This window comes from Cydia pomonella, chromosome 16 (genome assembly GCF_033807575.1).
Source record: "Cydia pomonella isolate Wapato2018A chromosome 16, ilCydPomo1, whole genome shotgun sequence".
Classification (NCBI taxonomy): domain Eukaryota; kingdom Metazoa; phylum Arthropoda; class Insecta; order Lepidoptera; family Tortricidae; genus Cydia; species Cydia pomonella.
This window is the reverse complement of record NC_084718.1, coordinates 13,092,964-13,120,609: the sequence shown is the minus strand read 5'-3', so window position 1 is coordinate 13,120,609 and position 27,646 is coordinate 13,092,964. Positions and strand designations below refer to the sequence as shown.

At 34.7% G+C, this 27,646-nt stretch overlaps 1 protein-coding gene across 1 annotated transcript in view; it reads left to right on the top strand.

Annotated features, from left to right (window-relative positions):
* Positions 1–27,646, top strand: part of LOC133526347 (uncharacterized) — a 391,651-nt gene that overhangs the window by 305,251 nt on the left and 58,754 nt on the right. The window contains exon 2 of the mRNA XM_061862915.1: positions 19,623–19,663. Coding sequence (XP_061718899.1) covers positions 19,623–19,663 — 41 coding nt within the window. The remainder of the gene's footprint in view (positions 1–19,622; positions 19,664–27,646) is intronic.

Below are 27,646 nucleotides of genomic sequence, written 5' to 3'. Positions count from 1 at the left end.
GCGTGACATGCGTGAAAAAAGTTTTCATTTACCGCCATTAGACGTACAGTTTATCTTTTAATAAGTTTTAAGTATAAAATGGATTTGTTTAGTTGTTTTTAAAGTAGCTAAAAGTTTCGTGTAAAATGAGCATAAAAATATTTTGGTGACGCCACCACATATCCACGAGTTCCGCCAAGCGAGCAACGATGCCCCTACGTTGGTAATCTGGGTTATTGAATATATCATACAGAGTTTATAATATGCGTCTAGATAAAATAGTGTATGTAACTATACATATTTAGACATTAAAACACTCGTGTCATCCTTTTAAGAAACTCACTTCGTTCTTTTCTTAAACCCACACTCGTAGAATTTAATGCCTTTTATTATGTAGCAGTCACGTAAACTACTATTACGCGCTAAACCCAGCGGTAAGTGCATTTTAATTTTTTTTTCGACATACCGTAATCGCATGTGTTCAACACTGCGTCTATCGCAAAACAACCGCACGCTTAAGTATGCTGTACCGAGCTCTTTTGTAATCCTGTCACTGTCTAACTGTACTGTCATCTGAAATGCCCCGAAAAACGAACGTCACACGACGCGGAAACTAAAAGCCCGCAAGTACTGAAGCTATGCATGAATTCTCATGTCTTTGCAACCTTTTTCAATGGGTTGACGGTTCCAATGTTTCCACTTCCGGAATTCCGTCGTGCAACGGCCGAATCCGAAATTTTTAGGTGACAATAGCGGAGTGTCATCACGCGTCGTGTCACGTCATGTCGTTTTACGCGAATGCAATGTGTGTTGCTATTCACAGTTTGGAGCATTTGAGGAATGAAAACGGCTCATATACTGGGCAGTCCCAGAAGAAAAGAGACAAATTTATTTTCAAAATACTTAATATAAGGTAAACATTAAAAGTAATAATTCTATTAATTTTGGTTGAAAGTTGTAAGAAAATTAATTAAATTATTAGATTGATGCCGATTTTGCACCCACAACATCTTAAAAATATTTTTTTTCTTAGATTGTTCGCGTCCCGTCACATTACGGCTTTTCTCAATTTTGCAGCCACTCCTTTGGCATTACAAAATGTCGTAAAGGCTTTTAATACATTTTTTGGTTCTATGTCACATCTATATGACTGAATGGAAATAAATGAATGGTTGTAACGAAATATTGCCTTCATGAACATGATTGGGGTTCGCCAGTATCCGGTTTATAAACTTTTCGGCTCTCTTTTGGCACGTTTCTTGGTCCTTTATATTTAACTTAGCATAATTGTCCTATTTCTTCCCGGAACCTTCTTAAGACTAATCTCACCCGTTTCTTTTAATATGAGACTCGTAAAATAAAGGCGATTGTGAAAAACCCTATTAGCAAGTGCTTCATATTCTGATGCTTCAATTTGGAAAACTAATAAGCAATAACGAAATTCCTTCTTGAAATGACAGAAAATGAAACCATAGCAGCAATGACACCAAAACTTTACTATTGTTTCAATAAAATTTTCAGCCAATATGACTTTGTAAGTTGTTTCTTTGCTTCCGGGACACCCTATAGATGCCGTTTTACTATTATTTACAAAATTAAGCGATTATTCGACGATAGACGGGCATTACGCACAATCAACAAATTGATTGCCGGTGAACTTATGTAGTTGGTTAATTTGATACAACTTTGCTTTTAAAGGTGTCTCAAACAGACTATTAACCCGACATAACAATCAGGTAGAGGCAGAGCCTCGGGTGCCATTTCACAAAAGGTGTTTGTTTACAATTTACATGTTTACGGTGAAAAGTAAAAAGAGTCGTAAAAATGCGTAAACATTTTCGCAAACCTTAATTTTATTCATACATAAAATAAAACGAGGTGCTATTTGGAATGACACGTTTGAAAGGCATATAACTACTACTGAAAGCTATAGAAATACTTACAAAAAATCATCAAAAAAGCAAACACAATCGTGATGAGACTGGCACAATGTAGACAAATCCTGTAAAATAAGTATTTATATTACCTTGTTTAATACACTAGCAGCTGAAAGCTGATGAATTTTGAATCCCATCCGGTTTTAACCGTCGGTAACATTTTACGTTTAATTTTGAATTTTTCATTGATATTTGTTAGTTTGAAAATTAATGGCGCCATACATTCCTTGACTGGAGCGAAAAAAACATAGTTTTAATAATATTGAAATCAATTGCAGCAGCTTTCATTAAATATAAAGAAAACAAAGGACAAACAGGAAATTCAACTTTTAACGGAAGAAATTTTACAGGTGTCGGTGAAATATCAAAATACTCCAAATTTTCTCTTTAATGTCCCACGATTGGTGCCTACTTTTTTCTCTCTTTGATTTCTGAAAACCAGTTCTCAAACGAGACTCATATAAGCGGTGCCCTATTCAGAATATCGTGGTGCAAATAGAAAGACAAAAGCAATGCAGATCACGTCACGCTCAAATGTGCAAACACTTCATAATCCTCCACACTTCGCTACTAATTCCCAATTAGTACGAAAACGCTATTCAACTTGCATGACCCGTCCTTTAATATTAGGCTAATCGCTAGCGAGGCAATATAGTAGCTATAATAGACTTTGACACTTTGAAATACTATCGTTCCAAACACAGAAGGACGTACAGTATATGACGTTCTTATGAAACTGGACCTTTCTAAGTGTGCTGAGGAGATCTAGTTTCAACTAATATACATGCCAATTTGAACGTGCACTGACAGCAGAATTACATTAAAATGATGTCATCACATATTATTATATCGTAAATTTTGCTCGTACTTGTCCGTACATGTATTGGCACGAGCGAGATGCACGATGACTAAATGACTTCAATCATTCTGATGTTAGTGTACATTCGATTGGTCCCATAGTCAACTCTGTGCACCCAGGCTTATTCGATTTGGCAGCCGTGTGGCTGTCATTTAATATAAATATCATATTAGTTAGAATGAGTTATTTTAATATGAGTCATGCTTATTCATTACCTCTATCTCATCTGAACGCTTTTCCGTTAAAATTCCAAAGGAGTCATATTTAAATTTAAGGAATTGATGTATTGGAATTGATATACATTATTACAATACATGGTCTCGTACTTAGTGGAGTTATTAAGCCCCATTGGGATTGTGAAATATAAAAAACATGTCTTTATTAAAATATGAACAAAAAATCTCTTAATCTTTAGTTCATTGCGCCTTTTAAATTATCAACTCAAGAATTTCCGTGCGGAATCCTTGCCGTAAGCAAATATCCTGACATCATTTGTCGTCAATCATTGGCATCGAGACGAGGCCCGGATATTAGAAGTCGTGACGTTTATTTAAGTCTAGTTCAAATTGAAATCGTACCAAATTATATTATTGACAATTCAAAGGAAATCTGCATTTCCATTTCAGTGGTATATATAAAACCTTTTACCTAAAACCATCTAGTTAAGAATCAATGTTTTCGAACATTATTTTTGTTATTTCAAGATTTTTTTTGATATCACATAATTTACGAATATAAAACTTCATTTGATCTACGGAGTAAAAAAATCTTCTCCTACTTACTCCGCTCCACTCAGTGACCCAAAATAAGACTTGGCCAAGACACCGCCACTTTTTTCGCTCCTGCACTACATCTCGCCAATTTTTGACTCGAGTTCAAAGCACATCCGACACTAAAAAAACATTTAGAAATATGTATGTATGTATGTATGTCACTTTATTGCACATATACAGGTTAACATAAAACAGACAAAACAAAAAAAAAAAATGTACAAAGGCGAAATATATTTAAAACTTCCAATTCTAGCTAGTTATTTAGGTTACTTACTTTACATTAATAAAACTTCACAGGCTGCTGGATTTTTCAGCAGTTTATAACAATATACCACTACATCAAATATTATCAATATTATCATACTAAAAGGTGCATTATGTTCGGAAGCACTGGTATATTTTTACGAGTAAGTACGTTACAACTTTATATCATTTGCTGCGGAATTTATGAGCAATACGGAACAGGATAGGACACAGCACTTCAACGCTAAAGGAAAAGTTTCTTTCGGAATTTCTTGAGGAATAATCAGAAAGAAAAGCATACAACCAAATGAAGGTGATATTTATGGCCACTGTTTCTTTTCCTGGACAAGTACCTAAAGAGTTTCTTTTCTTACGTTCCATTAAAGACTTTCTTTTCTTACGTTCCATTGTTGGTACACAACATTATTTTGGTGTCATAAATATTTTAAAGTGCAGCAACATGAAGTTAGGATCGTTTTTAAGAATTAACTTGTAACGTAAATGTCCATGTGCTTATTTACATTGCCCCAATGCCACTACATCACCTCCTTCACTTTTAATTCCAAGTAATAGAGTGGGCATAACGGATCTCCAACTAAGTATTGGAAAAAGGCTGTCAATCCAAGAAATCACGCTTTATCAAATAGAAAAAAACAATTATTGTTCCACAGTTACTACTCGTAGCAATTCAAAACAAGCGTGAAAAGAGTGCGAACGACCCTAAATTCAATCAAAAAGATTCAAGCCTGAGCAAATATTTGTTGGGTAAACAACGGAGCCTCAAATAAAGTATTGAAAGCCAATTTCTTGGACAGCTCCAGTGCTAAGTCGGTTAATCTTGTTTTCGGGGAGTCTGTTACGCCGACTGCTGTCACTAATTTATCTTTAATTGACAATTTTGCCGTCTGGATTTCGTTGAAGAGAATTTAAACGACAATTTGAAATTCAGTTTTGTTTGGTTGATTTAAATAATCTACATATTTTTAGCTCCTTTAGTTTATTTATAGCGTTCATTTGGTTTTCCCTTTATATTTTATTTTGTATCCCATTTTTATAAAGATGTATTTTAAAACACTTCATTTACTATGAAGAAACAACATTTAAATGTTTCAACCCATTTTCTCAGTTATAGAGTAACCGAAGTGAAAGCTAAAATTAAAACTAATATGACCATCAAGTCAAGTTGATCAAGAGGTTTGTTCCAATCGTAATAACAGAAGAAATGTATCTGTGAATAGCTGACAGATCATATCAAAAACAAATGCATATCAAATGCATAAACTCTTGTTACAATCAGAATCCCCCTCTAGTTTAATGTCTACGTCATGTGCAAATTTATTTCCGCAATTTAAGTGAGTTTAAGCAAAACCCGTAAACCCGTCCTCATTAAAATTAATAGCTAGAGTAAAGTTTGCAATTTCTAATAGCTTTTACCTACCTATAAGTTTTCATAGGCTCCGTGTGAATGTTGTGGACCATAAAAGTTAATAATATAAAAGTATAGGTAAAATTATCAAAATCATTTCATTAAGAAGGAATGAAGTTTCAATCTTTAACCCGGCACTGGTTGGACTGTAGAGATATCATCTTCTCTTTCAAAATCGGTTATAAATGTAGCCTATGTCACAAAAAAAAACATTTGCTCATCATTTACCATGATCGGTTTAGTAGTTACGATTCTATGACAGTGTTGTCAGATTGTCACAAAATTTCACATACTTTCGTGTAACATGTGCGACATTGTGCGTGACTGGACTCAATTTATTGGCCATTTTTATTTGACTTTTGCAATAAAATGTAACTTTTCGTTAAATGAAACGTAACGGTTATATGACTCAAGAGCCTTGATAACACTGTTCCACGGTGGAACAAACTACTCTACAAATGCCCACAAAATCCATTTTATGCTAAAAATGCCTTAAATAATTTTGGAGAAGAGCTGATATTCTTCAAACTCTGGATCTATTTCTATGAAACATAGCTAAGTCCCACCGCAAGAAAACTCGCTTTCACGTAAAAAAACTGCATCGAAATCGACCCTTCTAGAAAAAAATCTCAAAGCCAAACCTCATGTTAAAATCGCTCCGATTAACCTTACATACACAATTCTGCAGCATGTCTCCTAAATCGGAGCAGAATTTAATCTAGACTTCAAATGCAGCCCGATTTAGTTTCTGTTTGGGTTAACAATCGACAACTTCTAAGTGGATTTATGGTTCGACTCACTGTCGAATGTTCCGTATTGGAAACAAATGGAGCTCTTATGGTTATACGAGTATTAGCCCCACGGTTTAGAATTTAAAGGTTTATATGTATGTTCAAGACTGAGGTATATTGGCAATCTGATGTAATTTTTATAAAGGGTTTGTTAAATTTGACCCTCTTTAAAGTTTCATTCCAGTGAACATGCATTGTTTTTGTACCATCAAGCAGGTCTGATGCTGGAAACTGAAGGAATAAAGAACACTGTAATACAACTACTATCGAAGAAACATGAACATGAAAACTTGTACACTTTGTCACATCGTTTTTTTTGTGCAGAGTTTGTTAGGTTAGCTTAGTTACGAGTAAAATAACTCTACTCGTATGTATAGGGGAAACTTTCCTAAATCGTACTTGTTCCTGAACCGTACCCTATTAAGTTCTCGTTTCGTGAAACTAAAGTGGCAATGCGAGTACTAGAAAATGGAAATACTAATTCGCCATGTGATGTGACCCGAGCAACGACTCCACGCTGCCGCTTCTTTAAAAAATATTCAAAAGTTAAGTAATTTTGCTGTTTTTGAGTATTTATTTCGTTGATTCATAAGTTTTTAATTTTGTTCTTGCTGAGTTATGTAACTTAGAAATTTCTTGCTTAATTCTATACTTATTTACGTTTTAAATAACTAGACGTCCATACACACGCCTGGTAGCTATTTTGTTACACGGCGAACTTGAAATCATTTGTTACCTTGTGCCAATTCCTACTCATGACTTTATCGTATTTTGTACCAATATTTTGTAAAAGAAGACGTGATACAGTGCACACAGTGTCAAACCTGTATTAACAAACTTTGTGTTGGGGTTGACAAAAATGCTCGTAATTTTATTTGTAATGATTGCAAAGAATTAAGAATACCGTTAATATGCAATTCATCATTAAAATGTTCGTTTTATATCTTAGATCATGCCACAGATATTGACAAATTAATCAGATTTGCAATTACTATTACTTATGTATGTTAATTGCTGTGACTGTAATTAATCATAGGATCTCAAGTTTGCCTTAGGGGTATACAAGTACGATATGGAAATGTACTGGTACGATTTAGGAATACTTAAGCCTATTTAAATCCCATCCACTTTAAAAAAATATTTTTCTCAGAAGTAAGTAAAAATTAAGTTAAATTTTTTATATCAATTGATTACTGAATAAATAAATATCATTGAAACATCAATTTAATGTTTTTTCTTATTTGTATTTCCAGATACATAATTAGCATTTTCTTTTAGTGGTACGAATTAGGCAAGTTTCCCCTATGTGCTTTAGTTAGTGCTCTAACGTAGTAGGTAATAAAGCAGATTTATGTCAAGTCGGCGAGGACCGAGAACTAAGTTAAAGCAGTAATTCAGCACCGATTTATTTACAACCACATTTATGTGACCTATTTAATTACCTACTTATGCCAGATTAAATGAAATAGATCGATGTTTCGGAATATTTAACAGTAAAACAGTAGTGTTTTGTTAGTTCTAATATCAAGAGATGCTAACGCAATATTGTAGTTTTTATATTGAACTTTTACACGTATTAATCAAAGGTCAATACTACGAAAAAAAATCTAAAACCTAAACCTAAAAAGGTTAAATTTAGATCAATAAAAAAAAACACGATAACATGTTTAATTTTAATTAGTTTTCAGTTGTATGTCGTTATCCTGCAAAACGATCTTATTTCATTTAGGTGTACTCAAGGACAAAGGCCTATATTGTTCTCGTGGGAGTTATGGATTGTGAAAAAAGAAACTCGAGGAAGTTATAGCTTTTTTTTAAATTATGTCACTATAATTCATACGAACTATGTAGGTTTACTTTTAAAATACTGACGTTTCTAATGTAATATTTTTATATTTGATTGAATTAATATAATAGCCGTTTAAAATATTTTTACCCAATTTTCAATAGTGGCCGAATGCCAGATAGGTCTGTGCTTTCGATGCCTAACCTGTCAAACAATGACAATATGGCGGACGAATTTTTGAAATGTCACCGTATTTAACAATTATTTAGCTTAAAATTGAGTTTTTTATTCGATGTTATGTGATTAAAAACATTGTGTGTAACTCCGGGGGTAAGAATATTTCAAACTCGGGTCTTTAATTCCCTCCAGGCTGCGGCTGTCGGGAATTACCACCCTCGTGTCCAATATTTCACTTACCCAACTCGTTGCTCAATGTACTATAGTATAAAAGTGTTAAAAACAGAAAATATTTTTCCAATATCGCAAGACTCGCACGTCGCAGCATACCTTTTTTTCTTGACTTTACGCCCCCTCTGAAGCAGACTGTTTTCAGATAATTCTCAAGTTTCTCAACATCTCGCTCGCTGAACTACATCTGCTACCTGTACCTTACCAAAATGGCTGCCTGCATGGATAAGAATACATCGAGAATACTAAAAACTATTCTCGATATCAGCGACAAAGCCTTTTAGATATGTCTGAGGGGCATCGGTTGACCTCTTTGATAAATAAGGTTTCGCTATCACTAGACAGATGGACTGCAGGGGCAGAGATCGGAAATGGGTCGCCTCGGCAAATAGTTTACGAGAAATATGTGGGTGCTGAGATGGAATAGGGGAGGCTTTTGGAAATTATTGCCTGACATTAATTTATATTGAATAGTTAACTAACATAGAAGGTTAATACGGAGTAATTTAATTTAGTTATAAAGTTATACGGTAGATGCAATGCATGACAGGAGCAAACAGGAAATTAAGGGACAATACTGTGTTAAGTACCTGGGGATCCTCTTTGACCAACATCTTTCGTTTTCACAGCACATCGCTACTCTTGCAACAAGAGTCAGAAAGCTTATGCCTATAGCTCTATGTGCAGAGCGTGCATGGAAGAAGAGGAAACAACAAAACACATTCTTCTAGACTCCAAATAGGTAGAAGTATACAGGAGCAAATACCTTACCTAGTAACCTGAAAACATTGCTAGGCTTCGTGGAGGAGCTGGGGTGGTTAGAGTAGCGCTGCGTCGTTTCACACAAAATAGGCACGATGGTTGTCAACTTGCGGAAAATTCCCAGAAGCACTAACTAAAGTTATAAGTTCAGAACAAACATGATGAAAAAATATTTATGACCAGGCAATTTTTTTGGTGTTTGTGTTCGTATTACGTTTTTGTATAAGGATACGGGAGCGGGGGAGCGGCGCGTTCGCGTGAGTCTTAAAGAAGGCCTTAAGACTCACGCGAACGCGCCGCTCCTGTACAATCGAAGTTACGCACTCATTTTAAAACGACATGCTTAAAGGGTGTAGCAGGATAGCCTAGGAAAAATTGCCCCCAGCGATTTTGGGCCGAAACTGTAATCAAACGATGCCTTTTGGGGAGGTTATACTCTGCACAAAGTTTCATCCCTCTGTTACCCCCTGGGGGTGAAAAACACCCGATTAACCCCAAAACTGTTTTAATTATTTTTTCCTAAACTATGAAAGTGACGAATTTCAAATTTTGTACAAATATTAATAAGACTAAAAGCTATGTGCAAAAAAAATATTAACCCCCTAACCATTGAAATTCTTGTAAAAAAAAAACAAAAATTAAAAAAGAATCACCCTGTATATCAAGTTTCGCTCATGGTACACACACCATTTTTTTTTCAAAAATAAAAAAAGAATCACCCTGTATATCAAGTTTCGCTCATGGTACACACACCATTTTTTTTTTTCAAAAATGAACCAATTTATATTCTACATTATACAAAAGTTTCATGGACCTACTCCAGAAGGAACATTGCGAAATTAAAATAAACGTACTATTTCGTAGCCACTAATCATTATACTCGTATCATGCTTAATACGCAACGTTTCGGTCCCGAAACCAAAATAATTTTAAAAAAACCGGCCAAGAGCATGTCGGGCCACGCTCAGTGTAGGGTTCCGTAGTTACTCTTCCGTCACAATAAGCTAAACTGGAGCTTAAAGTATAGTAAATTATTAACCAAGGGATGAAACGGTACCTTTCACGCAAGTTAAATGAATAGGCAAATTTGCATATATAGTACCTAATTAAAGTAAGTCGTTTTACTATGAAGGGGAAACTTTTTGCGATAACTCAAAAACAGCTAAACTGATCATGTCCGCTATAGTTTTCATTTAATGTCTTTCTTAAGCTCTACTTCCACGATTTTTTTCATATTTTTTGGACCTATGGTTCAAAAGTTAGAGGGGGGGGGGACTTATTTTTTTTCTTTCGGAGCGATTATCTCCGAATATATTCACTTTATCAAAAAATGTTTGTTGAAAACCCCTATTAGTTTTGAAATACCTTTCCAACGGGTAATCCCACACTGTAGGATTGAAGCAAAAAAAAAATTCACCCCCATTTTACGTGTAGGGGAGGTACCCTAAAAAAAATTAAATTTTTAGATTTTATTGTATGACTTTGTCGGCTTTATTGATTTATATATCCATGCCGAATTTCAGCTTTCTAGCACTAACGACCACGGAGCAAAGCCTCGGACAGACAGACGGACAAACAGACAGACGGACATGGCGAAACTATGGGTTCCTAGTTGACTACGGAACCCTAAAAATGTTTTTATAAATACAAATGAGTTTCATTCATACTTCTTTATCCCCACCTTTTTCAAATCGGGCACGAGCAGCGGTCCGATCGCAAGCCATTGTTTATTAATAATGCAAGGCTCTTAGTGGGAGTTCAATGAATAGTACGCACCAAAGAGCCAATACATATTAATTTCGCAATGTTCCTTCTGGAGGAGGTCCATGAAACTTTTGTATAATGTAGAATATAAACTGGTTCATTTTTGAAAAAAAAAAATGGTGTGTGTACCATGAGCCAAACTTGATATACATTATACAGGGTGATTCTTTTTTTATTTTTGTTTTTTTTTACAAGAATTTCAATGGTTAGGGGGTTAATATTTTTTTTGCACATACCTTTTAGTTTTATTAATATTTGTACAAAATTTGAAATTCGTCACTTTCATAGTTTAGGAAAAATAATTAAAACAGTTTTGGGGTTAATCGGGTGTTTTTCACCCCCAGGGGGTAACAGAGGGATGAAACTTTGTGCAGAGTATAACCTCCCCAAAAGTCATCGTTTGATTACAGTTTCGGCCCAAAATCGCTGGGGGCAATTTTTCCTAGGCTATCCTGCTACACCCGTACATGAAAATGTTCGTTCGTCAAGGAAAATTGAAAATTGATTTTAGGTATATAAAAATTCTACTCGCTCTAATTTTTTTGTATTACAAATTTTTTTTACAATGTTTTACAACGAAACTGTAATAACTGAAATTATATGTATTATGTATATGAATTACATATATACTCAAAAATCATTTTAGAATGAGAGCGTAACTTCGATCGTACGACGGCGGTTACGTTTATTGTGTCTATTAATGTAAGACTTTTCGTTGTCGCAGTGACGCAAGTTGAAACGCAATAACATTTATACCACGAGGTGAGTTGTCAGTTCTTCAGTCAAGTTGTAAAATTAGCAAAGTGCGATGTTCAAAATGAACACAATTTCGTTGTTAAGGCCCAGTAAGTTCGTGTCCTTCTCTCACTTCTACTGAGCGTAAGCGTGAGCGAGATAGATCTGCATGCTCGGGACCGCGGATATCATGTTTTAGAATTGTAATTTTTTGGGGGTTATAATAATAATAAAAGTACCTAATCACCGACTTCCCTGAAGCATAATATGGCCGATTTTTAGAAGCAATTTTCATATTTTTAGCTTATAGAAAAAAAAAATTAAGTGCATTTTAAACTTATGTTTGTGACTTTTATCTATTTAGCGAAAGTCAACAACTTAGGATTCGAAACGCTGGAGTTCCTCAAGATAAGATAAAGATAGTTTATTATTCAAGTAGGCATATTATAATGCGCTTATGGACGTCAAATAAACCTACACCGGCTCTAACCCTACACCTCTGACCCGAGAAGATTTAAATCCCCCCTGAATCGGAGGAGGGTATCTCAATATGGACCGGCAAGAAACTCGGCGGGACACAAGTAACGCTTCATGATTGGTAATTTTTACGGCAGCCGTATTGTGATTCAATAAAGCCCTTTTCTAAAACTCCGTCTTCTGAACCTAATGCACCTTAAAAGAATAAAAGAGTATGCAGAACATTTTGAACACCCTGGTTCACTTGCCCACTTCTGCTGCTGACTATAATGAACATTTACTGTAGGTATGTACATTTTTCGATGTTCATTTTATTATTTTTTAATTAAACTGTCTTCGCAAAACTGTTTTGGCAGTATTTACTCTTGTGGCTCGGAAATACGTATGAATTAAACCCCGCGTATTTTTTTCTAAACCCACTGTAAAGAAGGCTTAATTGGACTTATGAAATTATTTTTTTTCGAAACGGGGGACATAACGTGAAAAAGTAGCCAACTAGGCGGGCCAACGTTCCAGTCAAGATCACAGGAAACTGTTAGATGCTAGGACACGTTGTGGAGATCCTTATGGACTTCGAGAGATTTATTTTTAGCACTTGCTTTACTGTGTAGGTATTCCAAAAAAATTAAGTAGATCAACTAAAATTTATTTTGTTCTATTGCTATACCAAAATATTGAATTAATTGTCTGTACTGAACCTCCCAGTTAAATACCATAAACCTTTAAAGACTAGGGTAACTTGTTACAATGTGTAACATCTATATAATCAAATGGAAGCACTTCCCTGATCCCACGCAATATCCTAAAGTAGGTACCTCTTCGCCCCCGGTCGGTGCAAGTCACGTACTGTGTACATTGAATTACAGGGGGAAAATGCTCGTTGCAAACAATGTACCTAATGTAGGTAGACTAACGTTTAGTAAGAACTCGAGCCTTATGTATCTGTGACTATGGGTTAAAATTAGAACCCTGCGTTTTATGAGACTGTTCGATAGGGTCGAAAAAAAGGTCTAGAGTCACATAATACTGCCGGCCTAGGCAAGGTGACAATCGGTATCGCGTCGACAACGAAACGCTTTGTGTCTCTCTATCACTCTTCCATATTAGTGCGACAATGGCAGTTGCGTTTCGATCGCTACGGAGCGTAAGCGATTTGCGTTTTGACACGCGGCCTGTATACCTTGAGTCGAGTTATTCGGCCCCTATAATAAAGTCTCTCTCATTAACTCAAGATTATGCCTTAAAAGTAATTAAAGTTGTCGCTTTTGAAATACTTTTTCTAGACTCTGAACTATGTAGATAAGCAATAATGTTGGCATATTATTGTTTTAATTTTTAAATTAATTTACCTAAACAAATGTACACATAGGTATTTACATTATTTTACTGCACTGAATTTTCTAATAAAACACCACATCACCTTCAAAGACAAGTTATCTGCACAGTATATAACACCTACCTATGTAATGAAGCGTAAGTAATAGGTACTTCCCTGAAAATTCCAGCGATCTCACCACGTAATATCCTAAAGTAGGTACCTCCACGCCTCCGGCCGGTGCAAGTCACGTACTGTGTACATTTAATTACAGGGATAAAACGCTTGATGCTAACGGTGAAACTGGGTCTAGATTAGTATGAAGTCTAAGGTACATGTGAACATATGAGTGAAATTACGAGACTGCGATTGAGTCGTGACTGTCCAGAGTCGAATCCTGTTTCGAGTACTTTAACTGTAGTTAGGTATATAATATACCATATGCCATCAAGTTTGAAGGTGTTATCTAAATGAGAGTAATGAAAATTGTCGTAAGTAGAATAATTCGCATTTCTTAACCGTGAATTAAATTAGTACTTATATTCGTCTCGTGTTGCGTTTTCTAGAAAGGTCTCAATGTTTCTACATAAGATTAAAATCTTCTACAAATTAAAATTACTCGAGACTAAAAACTGAGTGGATATCTAACGATTGGACTCAATTCTATGAGGAATAGGTAAACCTGGCCTGTGTGACGTGCGTGAAATACAATGGTGGTTAAGCTTGTATTTTGCTACCATTGCTATGCATAAATTGCTGATATTTTCCGATTTCAAGGCAGTATATCTGCATGCCAGGTGCTATGTACGTTACTTACCTAAATTGAAATACAAGGAAAAACCCTATCCGGCATCAGTTACTCCAGTGTAGTACTCTGGGAGGGCGGTTGGTGGTCCACTTCACTAATATACTTACGCGGTATTGCCGGCTGCATGAATGTAATACAATCATGGTTTATCCTTGATTTTTCTAGAGTAACTACGAACAAACAAGGCATAGTTTTCCCGTTTTTGAATGCTGTTTAAAACTAGCTAGGTATTATAAGTTTTCATGTTATCTTGCAGCCATTTTTATTAACCAATATAACATTTATTGATTTTTTAAAATTTAACAAGATTGTATTTGTATCTTCCTAAAGGGATATTATTTTTACATTAGATATTATATACACACCTGCATTTGTATGTACAAAACTGAAGTAAATTTTTACTTTATTACATCTCCAAATGTGCGGGCGTAAACTAAAAATCTAAAAAGAAATAAGTGACTAATAAAATAAAATATCTGCATGTAAATGGCGCTACATTAATTCTAGATGCCATAATCCTTTTAAAGAGCACAAACACCGAAACCCACTTTAGCTTTTCTTTTCACAGAACTAAAAGCAACTTAATGTAGGTTACATTCACTTAATTTCTTACTTAGCCTACCTTTTACGTTATTTACTTTAGGGGCTACATCAAAATGTGTACAGTTACAGTGTATTTGCGCATTAGTGGGTCCGCTATCCCATACCTATATCCCATACATATATTCATATAACGGAAATTCTCGTTTACCTATGTCATAAATGTGAAAGCTTGTATCGAGTTTCGCTATGAAATATCAAATACGGAGCCAAATATAGATTACGGATTCAGGTTTTATTACAAGCTTTTGTTTATGTTCACATTATCTTGTTAGTTGTTAATTCGTGATTAAATCTTTTAAGTAATATAAGGCAAAAAACGGAACCCTTATAGATTCGTCGTGTCCGTCTGTCTGTCCGATTATGTCACAGTCACTTTTTTCCGAAACTATAAGAGCTATACTGTTCAAACTTGGTAAGTAGATGTATTCTATGAACCGCATTAAGATTTTCACACAAAAATAGAAAAAAGAAAACAATAAATTTTGGGGTTCCCCATACTTAGAACTGAAACTCAAAAAATCTTTTTTCATCAAACCCATACGTGTGGGGTATCTATGGATAGGTCTTAAAAATGATATTGAGGTTTCTAATATGATTTTTTTCTAAACTGAAGAGTTTGCGCGAGAGACACTTCCAAAGTGGTAAAATGTGTGTCCCCCCCTGTAACTTCTAAAATAAGAGAATGATAAACCTAAAAAAAATATATGGTGTATATTACCATGCAAACAACCACCGAAAATTGGTTTGAACGAGATCTAGTAAGTAGTTTTTTTTTAATACGTCATAAATGATACGGAACCCTTCATGGGCGAGTCCGACTCGCACTTGGCCGCTTTTTAATTTCCATTCCACATAAATTTGTGGCACAGGCGTCATGACATTCTGCCACTATGCGTATTAAAAAAAAATGACAACAATGACAAGTGTCAATTCTAAAGGTTCGTTTAGAAACGTGCTTTCGTACTTTTTTGAAGTAGGTAACATGATAATAAATATAAATGTATGAAGTATGTACGTTAGTTTTTGTTTTTGTCTTATTTACTGATAATTTCTTTAAAAATAAAACTTTGATTTTTTTGTTGTTTATTTCATAACATGTTTGAGAAAAGCACTATACATACCTCGGCGGGAAATATGGGGTTGCCCGCCTCAGACCTATCCGTCTATGTCTTCGGCCGGCAACCCCTTTGGTCCCGGCCTCTGTAGTAATGTACTATTTCATCACACTTGCTCGAAAAAGATCTTATTTCATGCAGGTGTACTGAAGGACAAAGGCCTATTTTGTTCCCACTGGAGTTCTGGATTGTGAAAAAAAAACCTAAAACTCCCTAGGGAGTTATAGATTTTTTTAAATTATGACTCTTAACCACTCACGTGCTTGATATTTTTCAGTAACTTATTATTATAATAAATAAAAGGGCACAGCTGGTAACTACAGTTGCCAAAATCACGTGAGTGGTTACTCATATAAACCAAGTAGCATAAATGAGTTTTACTTTTAAAATACTGACGTTTATAGTTTAATATTTTAATTTATGTTTAAAATTATTTAATTTCATTTATTTAACAGCCGTTTAAAATATTTTTACTTAATTCGATGCGTAACCTGTCAAAGTCAAAAATTACAAAATGGCATTACAGACGAATGTTTGAAATGTCACCGTATTTAATAATTATTTCGCTTATAATTTAGTTTTTTCTTCGCAAGTGTGATGAAAAACATTGTGTGTAACTCCGGGGCTAAGCATATTGCAAACTCGGGTCTTTAATTCCCTCCCTTCCAAAATTACACTTACACACCTCGTTGCACAATGTACTATCGGTTCGACTTGACTGTATAGCAAAACGTGAAATTAAAAAAGCAAGCTGACATTTTCTAGCGTTGACTGGCTGGAAACAAAACAAACGCGAGTACACGTCACCAGCTAAGCCCCGACAAATGACGAGCACAGTAGCACACCGAATTTGCCGGCTGGCAGCTAACATGGCTTGTTCGTTGAGGCGCAAGACGTGTAGGCTTAATCCGAACCTTGTTGCAATTAGTTGCGTATGTGCGAGCGAGTGTTGCTCGCCAGTATAGTGTGACATCTGCATACTAACTATTCATTATCGAGTAGTACACCGATGCACAATTCTCATTGGTCTCAAACTTAAAATATTACGAAACTTGATTTAACAACTTTCGCTCGATAGAAAATAAATACGGGCATAGATCTAAAATGCACCATTAAATATTTGCAACTATTCTTGCACAGAAGCATTAACATGAAAATTGCTTCTAAAAATGCGTACGGTTTTCATTGACCTCGTCGATTATTTTTTTGAATAATAACAATTCATTAATAATGATATCCGCGATCGTGAGCATGCACGGACTGCTAAGTACTCAGTGAACTGAGTTCGGAGAAGGAGTCAAACTCACTGCATCTTAAGTTAGTTCTTCTGAGACCCGCTAAGCTATAGACATAACAGTCCTAGAATACTAAGTTTAGGTAATACAGTATGCCGGAGGGTAGAAGCCAGAATTCAGTGTGTTGACCGAGCTCTCCCAAGACGCTAAGTTTGGGTTAATACATAGGACACGTGTGTGCACTGACACTGGAATAGATGATATGGCTATATTAATATTTCAAGAGCATCAGTTATCATGAGCAAGTGGAATTCTCAAGACAGCTTCTACTTATATTGAAACATGTTAAAAGTGCACTTTAACGAGGGGTTGAAGTGCTTTGCATATAGCAATAATAGGAGATTCATTATACCAGGTTAAAATTATATATTGGAAATACCTCCAGGTGAAACAGACAAAAGAAAATTACAACTTATCAACCACAACGCTCAGTCGATTTAAGTCGTGATTTAGCACAATTCTGTCAACAATGTTAAAGTTTAAATTGTTCGACAGTTTTTGTGGTCACAATCAATTCATGAAATTTAGCGGAATATTCATACAATTAACGGTATGTTGTAGGTATCGTTGCATTATATTACAATTTAACTTTTTGTTCTAACATCAAATTTTATTTACAATACCAGTATACATAATTGGTATTATTATAACTAGCGTCAATGTAAAATTGGCCTTTGAGGCATTGTACCAAGGATGCTGGCAGTATTTCCCCGTTGTATTACAATGCTGATATGTTTTGCGAGGAAGCCGCGAGCTCTTCGGTCACTAGTTACGTCAACCAGACGCTTCGCGATTTCTGCAAAAAAAAAACTTATGCGCGTTGGGACCCCATGGACTTAGAGTTTCAACGCCAAATGGTACAAAATGGTATTGTCTGCCAAGCCTCTTATATTTATTACGTTTCAAAATGTCGGCGCTCTCCGCTGCTTCACCCGCTTGTGTATTTATATTATCTACATATTGTATTTTTCCTTTTCAAATTATGAAAATTCAACATTTTATTAAGCTTTTTGCTTTTTGACGAATACGAAACTCTCGCAATTTACCTACACGAGGATGAATTTCACGCCTTACCAAATGTTATTAGCGCTCGAACGTGTCAGGTTGTAATCTTTAATCTGATTATTATCACCAGATAAATTATGTCACTTATTTTTTCTTTTAATATCGATGAAAACCTTTGTAAATAAAATATTTATGTTATTGTCACGAATGTCTGTCAAACCTATTGTATTTAATTAAATATCCTCAAATTCGCTAGAAAATTATATCTAATTGTAAGGTAGAAGTACTAGTGCTCGACGCCGCACTACTCGTAGTACTCGACATGGACATTTTATGTCAAAGTGACAAGGATTAAGTTCGAATACAGAAAAATCTTCGTTGTTCAATTTTAACCTATATTTCCATGAAATACAGTGCCCATGTCGGTGACTAGTGCAGCGTCGAGCACTAGTACTTCTACCTTACTGCTCACTGAGACAGGTTCAGGAATGTTTGAATATTTATGGATAATTATTAGATATTTTAGAGATTTATTTTAAGGCCACAAAATTAAGTTACGGAAATATTTCATAGATTCATCGGCTTCAAGCAAAACTTGGTCGCAAACGCCTGTTTGGATCCTATCTAAGCAATATTTCTTTGATTTATTATTTGACATTCAGTTTGCCATCTTTAATTTTCAAGGGTTTGCCTATTTAATTGTTCTCATCCATAAACCCCTAAACCCCTTAAACTTTACTATATACCGCACAAGTGCGGGAATGAGCACTTCCGTGTCTTATTTTGAAAGTTTAAAGGGCCATATGTATTGTAAAACGTTGTACGATACACGTTCAAATATATTTTTTGCTATGAGTGGTATGTTCCCACTTTCCGCACTTGTATCGTAAATGACTAAAACGATGTACTACGCAACTAATTCGAATATACCCCGTCTCCAGAGAAAGAAAACATTTTCTAATTACAAAACAAATGATGCTCCGCTTCAGCTGGACACAATTTTCTTTTCTACTTCTTTCACCACTCCAATTTACCATGAGTTTTAATATAAACGGCGTGGCGTAGCTTCAGAGGAAAGTGAAGCCAGTAGTGTATTTAATTTGCACAACCCCACACGAACGAAACCGCAGATGTAATTGGAACGCGAGAGAGTTGACAGTGTAATTTATTATACTGAACTTTAGTACTTGAATATTCTCTACTGAAAGTGGTAAGTGCTTATAGATGAAAGTTTAGCGAAAGTACCTATCCTTTTTTTACGTGTTGGTATCGTATATTTTATTACTTTATATTTTGTTATGACTTGACAATCAATTTGAGGGGTGCTCAAATATATTTTCCATGCAGTCAAGTCTAAAAGTATCTAGCAAATGCCAAAGAGGCAATAAAATATTATATTCGCAACTCGTGTCGATTTAAAACATTCCCTTCGGTCGTGTTTTAATTTGTCGCCACTCGTTACGAATTTCCTTTTTTTCGCACTTGTATCGTAAATAACTATTTTGATGCTCTTAGTGTTAATCTGTCCCTTTTCATTGCAGGTGGCGCCGTAGGCAGCCAAGGGGTTTCGGTCTCCACTCAGGTAAGCTTTATACATATAGGTACTTACCAATAGTATCAGTATTTAGAGTTTGTTGATAAGCCCTACAACCCCTCTGGTGTTGCAGATGTCCATGGGCGGCGGTAATCGCTTACCATCTGGTGATCCGTCTGCTCGTTTACCTCCTCTATCATAAAAAAAAGCTTCTTCTAGGTTTGTGATACAAGAAGCCGTACCATAGTACTAACGTACCTACTACTTACCTATTATTCCAAGACCTTTTAACAATAGTGCAAAATTTATAGTCGTACTTCTAGCTCATGAACTACGCGCTTTGTGAACAAAAGTTTCCGTTGGTAGGATTATCTTGATATCTATATTATTTAAGCTTGTAGGCCAAATTTGGTATCGTTTTCATATAAATCGGGGATCCTGAATTCATTTTGACACTATTCCGAAGTCATATAAAATATGAAAAATAATTCACTAAACCAGTTAATTTGAATTTCGTAGAGATAGTTTGAGTCCCGGGAAAGAACATAGCATAGTTTTTATCCTAAAAATCATCCCTTAAAGGAGAAAGGGAGGTTGTAGTTTGTATAGGGAATTAATAACCGCTGAACCGATATAAGTAGATGAAATCTACATCTTTGATTTAGATTAAGACAAAACCAAAAATAACATAGGTATTACAGTTAATTCCTATGTTATTTTTGGTTTTGTATGAACCGTTACGTTACCTGATACGTTGTTAGCCAAGTATCAGTGATAATTGGGTATTGAACTTATGGGCCATAGTTGTAGTATCTACTACCTATTAGAGTTTAGTTCGGTGGATTTACAGTATGATTTTTTTGCTTTTTCAAACAATGCATTTAAATCCAAATAGATGAAGTGGATACAGGTATCCAAACGCTCAGAGGGTTTATCGGAAATCTGTTTGAAACGAGTGCTTTCAGTGTTAACAGGCTAGATGACAATTTTTATTAATAGTATCAATCGATTACGTTTGTTTTTAGGATCAAAATGGGACCCATTTCATTTAAGCATTATAAAAGTTAGAAATGATAGTCAAAGTCCGACAGTTATATTTCTCGTACATTGAGCCCATCTTAAAGTATGGTAAACAAGAAAATTGCTATATTGTCGGTGAAATATTGCGGTTATGAATAAAGTTTCTATAATTTTCTTTTTATAAAATGTAAGAAATCGAATGGTATCCTTGCTTTATTCCTTTTTTGAAGTTACAAAAAAAAACCTTCAATTTTGAACCTTTCAGGTCCCGTATTATTTTATCATTTACATATGTTATTTTTATTTACACATTATTGTGATAAATTGGACATTAACTATTTATTTTACTAGATTTTGTTATAAAATTCAACGTGTGTCATCATCACTAATTAAATCTATTTGACGGGCCAGTTGCAATAACTTTAATGTATTAAAATACGCATTTTATGTAGACATTTCATTCCAGTGAGTTGGTTTTCTTATCTTTTGTATCTGATTAGGGTTTCATAGCTAAAATGTACTCGTTGGAAATTACTTCGTCACGTGTGTTTCTTATGCCGCTCAAACAGACCGGTTTTTTAATGAGTTAAGTTTATTGTTGAATTACGAACAAGACCTATCTTATTCCTTAATCAGACCTTATTCAGGTACTTAGATATATAAACACATTCACTTGGTACTTATAAAACACTTTTGCTAATGTCTAGGATAATATCGTAAAAAAGAAACATATTCTCACAATATAAAGCAATTGTTTCATATCTATATTTTAGAATGGCATCATAAAACAAAACTGCTATTAAATTTTACTGTAGATTTACCATATAAAGTAGTATATTGTTCCCAGTGTGGTTTAAAGCACTTACTTGCCATTTCAAAATTTTAGGAGATCATAAACTAACTTTAGATGCTATTTCATTTTGAAAATAAATTAAGTAAAACTATATCTAGGGTTGCCATTCGTCCCGTATAAATTGATTTGACACCGTATCGAATTATCCGCGTCCCGTATTTTTTTCCGTCCCGTATATCAATACCGCTGCAGCATAAGCAGAATACTTATATAAATGGTCACAATCATATAAATCCGTGTTTCCTCGCCTATGTGAGTTAAAGCTATGTAAATACGTATTTGCATCTCCCCACCCCGTAACATCATTACTGCCCCATATCAAGACTTAAACAAGTGGTTGATACCTATCGTCCATAGTTACTACACTTGATATTACTTTATATGCTGATGTTAATTCGCAGCTGTTAAATAGCACTACAACATGTCAATTAAAGGGGCCCACTGATTACCAGTTCGCCGGACGATATCGGGCTGTCAGTTATTCGCGATTGTCAGCTTTCGCGAATAACTGACAGGCCAATATCGTGTTTAGATAGTTATATATTTTCACATTTCACTGTTAAACGTTTAGCAGTTACATTCCTCCTACTGTACGTATTGTGTATATTTTTAATATTGTTCATTTCAAAGCATGCCTTTCTTGTATTTCTGTGGTTTACTTAATAGTACCTAATTATAGTTCATTTTTGTGGCATCAGAAAGAAGGTAAGCGATCTTGACCAGTATTTTTATAAAAAAAAACTTTTGTTAAATAAGTCACAGCAAATATATAACAATTATAAATCATTTATGATTATTTACATATTTGCTTTTATAAGTAAAGTTAAATCATTTTTAAAAAGCGTTTTTCAATAATTTTCAATAAAAAGACACGGCAAGATTGTTAACCTTTTTTTAATGCGAAAAAAACGAAGTATAGATAATTAATTTTAACTCCGCTTCAGGAGGCATTAAATACCAATGTGTGAATCAACTTTTTATTGTCACTCCTTGTCATGGTTACAGCCCCTGTGTCACTATTAAAACTTAGGTTTTATGGTAATAAAATGAAAGAAATATTAAATTTTTCGGTAGTTCTATCCATAATGGGCAATCTACTAAACACGTTAGAGAGTGGTTCAATATATCTTATATCAAACTGATCTATTTTTCCCCTGGGTGACGGGACAAAATAACAACAAGAAATATTTAATTGATCTATTCCAATTCAATACATTTATACGCAATCCGAATTGGTTAGACCTTACACTTTCAACGGAGGCATATAATAGTATTTTATGCAACAGTTGTATAAGAAGGGTCAAAAAAGGCGAGTGGCGTGAGTTACAATGTGAGCCGGAGCCGAAGGCGTAGGCGAACATTGTAAAGGAATACGCCACGAGCATTTTTTGACCTACTTATACAACGTTGCATACAATATTTTTCCTACGAGTCAACAAAAATAAATCTTAATTTAGGTAAACAAAGCAAAAGTAGCTATATAGCCAAGACGCGCGAGCATACCTTGTTACGCGCCCGGCCCGCCCCGGGCCGCGGCCGGCCGGTCAGCGACACCTCCTCGTAACTCATGAGGCCCTGGTACTTGCTACTTGCTAAATTAAATTTTTGGACAGTTTATTTCTCAATTTTGGCCACCGTAGCCTACGGAGACTAACAAGCAACGCTAAGCGGTCTTCGTAGTCTATGGGTGTTGCTATATTACGGGTGTCACATGCGTGTTTCTGACTTATGAAGAAATTTATTTTTACTATGCAACCAAATGAATATTTTGTAAGTTGGCAGCAATGCACTTAGTTTAAAACTGTATTCGTTTTGGTTTTGTTAGGTTGGTAGCCATTAGCGCAGTAACGTTATAGCGATTAAAAGCACAAGAGCTTTTATGAGGAATAGACAATATAGACTTTTCTTGAAACCTTTTATGTATGTTCTTATATTCGTGTTAATGAATGCATAAATGACAGATAACAGTAGAGGAGTAGGAAAAAGGAATTCTCGTAAAAACTCGCGTGGATCTCCAAATTTTAATATCCATTTATCCAACACGTGTAAGCGATTTGTTTAGGTACGTTTACCAATATCTTATATAAAAACAAAATGACAGCTTCTCGGGTTTCAAGGAACGTGTATTGCTTTACAAACATGGGTAAGGTACACAAAAAGATTAGTGGGACGCCATACAGTATTTCAGATTCTGTAACTTCAGTATCACTTTAGGAATTTTAGAAAGAGGAAAGTAAAAAAACAGAGCAAATAACATGTCATGACCGGGCAAGCGAATAAAATGCCATACAAATGTAGGTAATATGATTACAAAAGACTAGCCAATGTTAAAAATATCTGCTTGATTTATTTACTTATTTCTAGGCGAGTTAACAAAATATAAATTGGATATATATGTACATCTTAATAACTAATAAGATTTTAACTACCAAATTTATATTTGAATTACTATATTCATTAATTAAGTATATGTAGTAGGTAACAACAATAACCAAAAAATAAAAATAAAACGGACAAGTGCGAGTCGGACTCGCCCAACGAGGGTTCCGTACTTTTTAGTATTTGTTGTTATAGCGGCAACAAAAATACATCATCTGGGAAAATTTCAACTGTCTAACTATCACGGTTCATGAGATACAGCCTGGTGACAGACGGACGGACGAACGGACAGCGGAGTCTTAGTAATAGGGTCCCATTTTACCCTTTGGGTATGGAAGCCTAAAAAAAGACAAAAATATTAATAATAATACGATTTCGTACCTTTTGGCGTCGAGACCCGTGACCCGTGGGGTCCGAACGCGTCTACACAATTAAGGAATTAGCTAAAAGAATAGCAGACGCCACCGGTGATCCTAGAGCTGGCAGCTTCCTCACACAAAGAATAAGTATTGCGATACAACGAAGAAATGCTACCATATACGGTACCATGCCGCAGGTGGAGATAGTTTTTAATTAGTATTTTAAAATTAGTTTTATTTATTTTTAGATTTCGATTTTAAGTTTTAGACGTGGGTATTTATTTCACAAAACAAGTACATAAAGAAATAGCGAATACAATAAATGTGTACAAAGGCGAACTTATCCCTTTAAGGAATCTGTTCCAGCTAACCTTTAAGCAACTGAGAGATAAATAGAAGATAGTAGTCAAACCAAGATTTGTACATGATGGCAAGATTTATAAAAGAAGTAGCTAACCTTAGAAACATTACTAAATACGATGCATTAAATTAAGTGCATCTGCATAAATATATAAATAATATAATAATTTAATAGTTTTATAGCTTACTTAGTTATATAATTCTATTATTTGTTTTTTCTTGTATTATTAGTGAATAAACTTACATTTATTTATGTATACCATTACATAGCAAAAATAAAATCAATACAATAACTTATTAGGTGAGATCATTGAACAATGAGATCCTGTAGTAACTAGGTATGTGATAGTATTATTGCACTATTCTTAAATCTATTATAACTTCAATGAAAAATGTCTACATATCTTGTTACGAGTATAAGAAGTGCACATATGAGCCAGCTAACTATGTTGTGAAACATTATTTGAAGTACCTGGAACTAAAAACTGAGTTGGGCTGCAGCATGGTTTGGGGTTTACCCGAAATTATACGTTACTAATGTATAATTACGAACATTAATGAAGGCTGTCCTGTTATTTTGCTTTCTGAAACCATTAGTTTTCACTTTCGAACACTATGAGGGTCAAATCAGTAGTTCTTAAGATCCTTTCTCGATCTCGGACTCTCGTTGAATCCATACTGAACGCGATACCGTGCTATATGTATACATACGACTAAGATAAATTCCGAAAGATAAATTTTATTTCTCAATTTGCACATACATAGGTACATAATAATGCTTACAAACTAATTGACAAATTCAAATCCGCAACGCAGGTTTCGTCAAGAGGGTACAACCATAAATCAGCAACAGCAACGACTAAGATTCAGTGGGAATATATGTCAAATCAATTTCTCAAATGAAGCAGAGATAAATATGTGAAGTTCTAATGTTGTCCGCTGATGTCGTCATTTACTGTAATTTAACTGGCAAATATAAATGGACCTATAACACGTAAATTATGGATTGATAATAGATTCGTTAGTTAGGAAAGCATCTTTGAGATCAAATTAAGATTAATTACTAACCAACTTGGTTGATGAATTAACATCAAAGGTCTCTCAATTAATCTACGTTTCGAAATATGTACCTCTATATTTCACATCATTACAATAACATTTATTAAGACAATATACAATAGAGCGAAACCGAAATGAACCAAGTCCTATTCCGGTGATGAGCCAGGCTAATTTACGGCGCGATCTTCTTTTAATGAAATTCCTGGAACGTAAGGACCGTGGAAAGTGAAAACCCTTTGTTTCAAGTCTTCAGGTGTCTGCCCTTTGCGTGGGGAACAAGTTAGGACAGGCAGGTGTAATATGGCAATTGGCCACTTCAAGTATTTAGCAGTAACACAACGGTTTATTTATAGTAAAATTTATGGGCAACTACTTGTTTCACTTACTACTCCCTGTCCCTGCTCGACACGTAACAAGATCTCTCTTGTTATTTGACAGCTATGCTGTGTTCTCTGACGTCCAGATAGTAACTGGAGAGATAACGACTGGTGATTAAAATGATGATGATGATGAGGAGGAAGCGATTTTATTGTGGATGCAGAAATATAGCATAAAAATCTGCAGAATTAAAGGATATTTTTATTGGTTCATAACAATTTTGCTGTTTCGACCCTCTTTTCACACTTAATCTGACAGCTATTTATAGAAATAGATTTAATGCAATGCTTTATTTCAAATAGTTTTTCGGAAAACCACCATATGCATTTTGCAACGCTTTAAGTTTGTCACTTGCATCAAACCAACTGCTTCAAGTTGTGCTCAGTCAGGCGTGCATTCATTTTCTCTCAGAAATAATTATTACCCTCCGTTATTTTAATTACTCTGGCATTTTATTTAAATTAAAACCCGAAGTTTATTATTAATGTTTACGCCTAATGGGCGGAATTAATATTTGAGATAAATTGATTTGATTAAGTGTTGCTGTTATCTAAATGATTTTGTGGAGAATCACAATGGGAAAATAGGAACATAAATTTTATTTCAGGTCAGTTCGCGGACCCGGCTCCCGATTCAGTTTTCGCAAATGGTTACGGTTTTGATTTTATTTTCATACGACCTTAAAGATCACTCACGCTGAATGGTGCATGAAAAAATGAAGTGAAGTAGTGCGTGAGATGCAAATTATCAGGCTCAAAATCTCGATCCCGCTCCAGGAGACTAAACCGTTTTTTTAAAATCCAATTGAAAGTCTTTGGTCTTTAGTAAATAGTCATTAGTAACATATATAATTAAATATCGAAAGCAATTTTATGTTTATTTATGAATTTATTTCTATGTACAATAAAGTATATACAGACATACATACGCACAAATGAAATATGTCAATCTACTTAATTTTGTTTCTCATAATAGCAATTAGCATTATGTATGAGAAAAGAAACAGATTCCATATCGGTGCTTAGTTGAGTAATTTGTTAAATAAATAATGAGGATTGAAATGTAAAAGCATTGGGTTATCAGTATCTATCCATATAATTAATTAATGTAAATACCTATAATATATATGTAATTATGTACTACAATTTATGTATTTCACCATCGGAATTACTATACGGATATTAATTAATCCATGTAGTTAATATGTGAATAGTTTCAACCCTGCAGATTTTTAAGTCACTAAATACAAGAATGAAATAAACAGCATCGCGGAAAACCGCTGAAAGCGATCGGAATAAGTACGGTTGTTGTGTAGATCTTTGAGACTAATCGGCCAATTCGAGTTTTAGTTATTCGATCTGTTGCCCATATACTTATCTTCATCTTCTTTTTAAAAATTATGGCTTCAGTCCAGTGGGAGTATCAAGGTCTTAGGAGCTTTAAATACGACTTAAATTGTACGGTTAGTACAAGACAGTATACGGTGATTTTATCAACTCTTGTAAAGCGATAACTGGACTTTACAAGTAGCACGTGGACTAATGGCCGTTGACTCAAAAATGGTAGTTAAACGTGTTTCAAGATAAATTCTCCATTCACTGCACACTACCACATTAGTTTCCT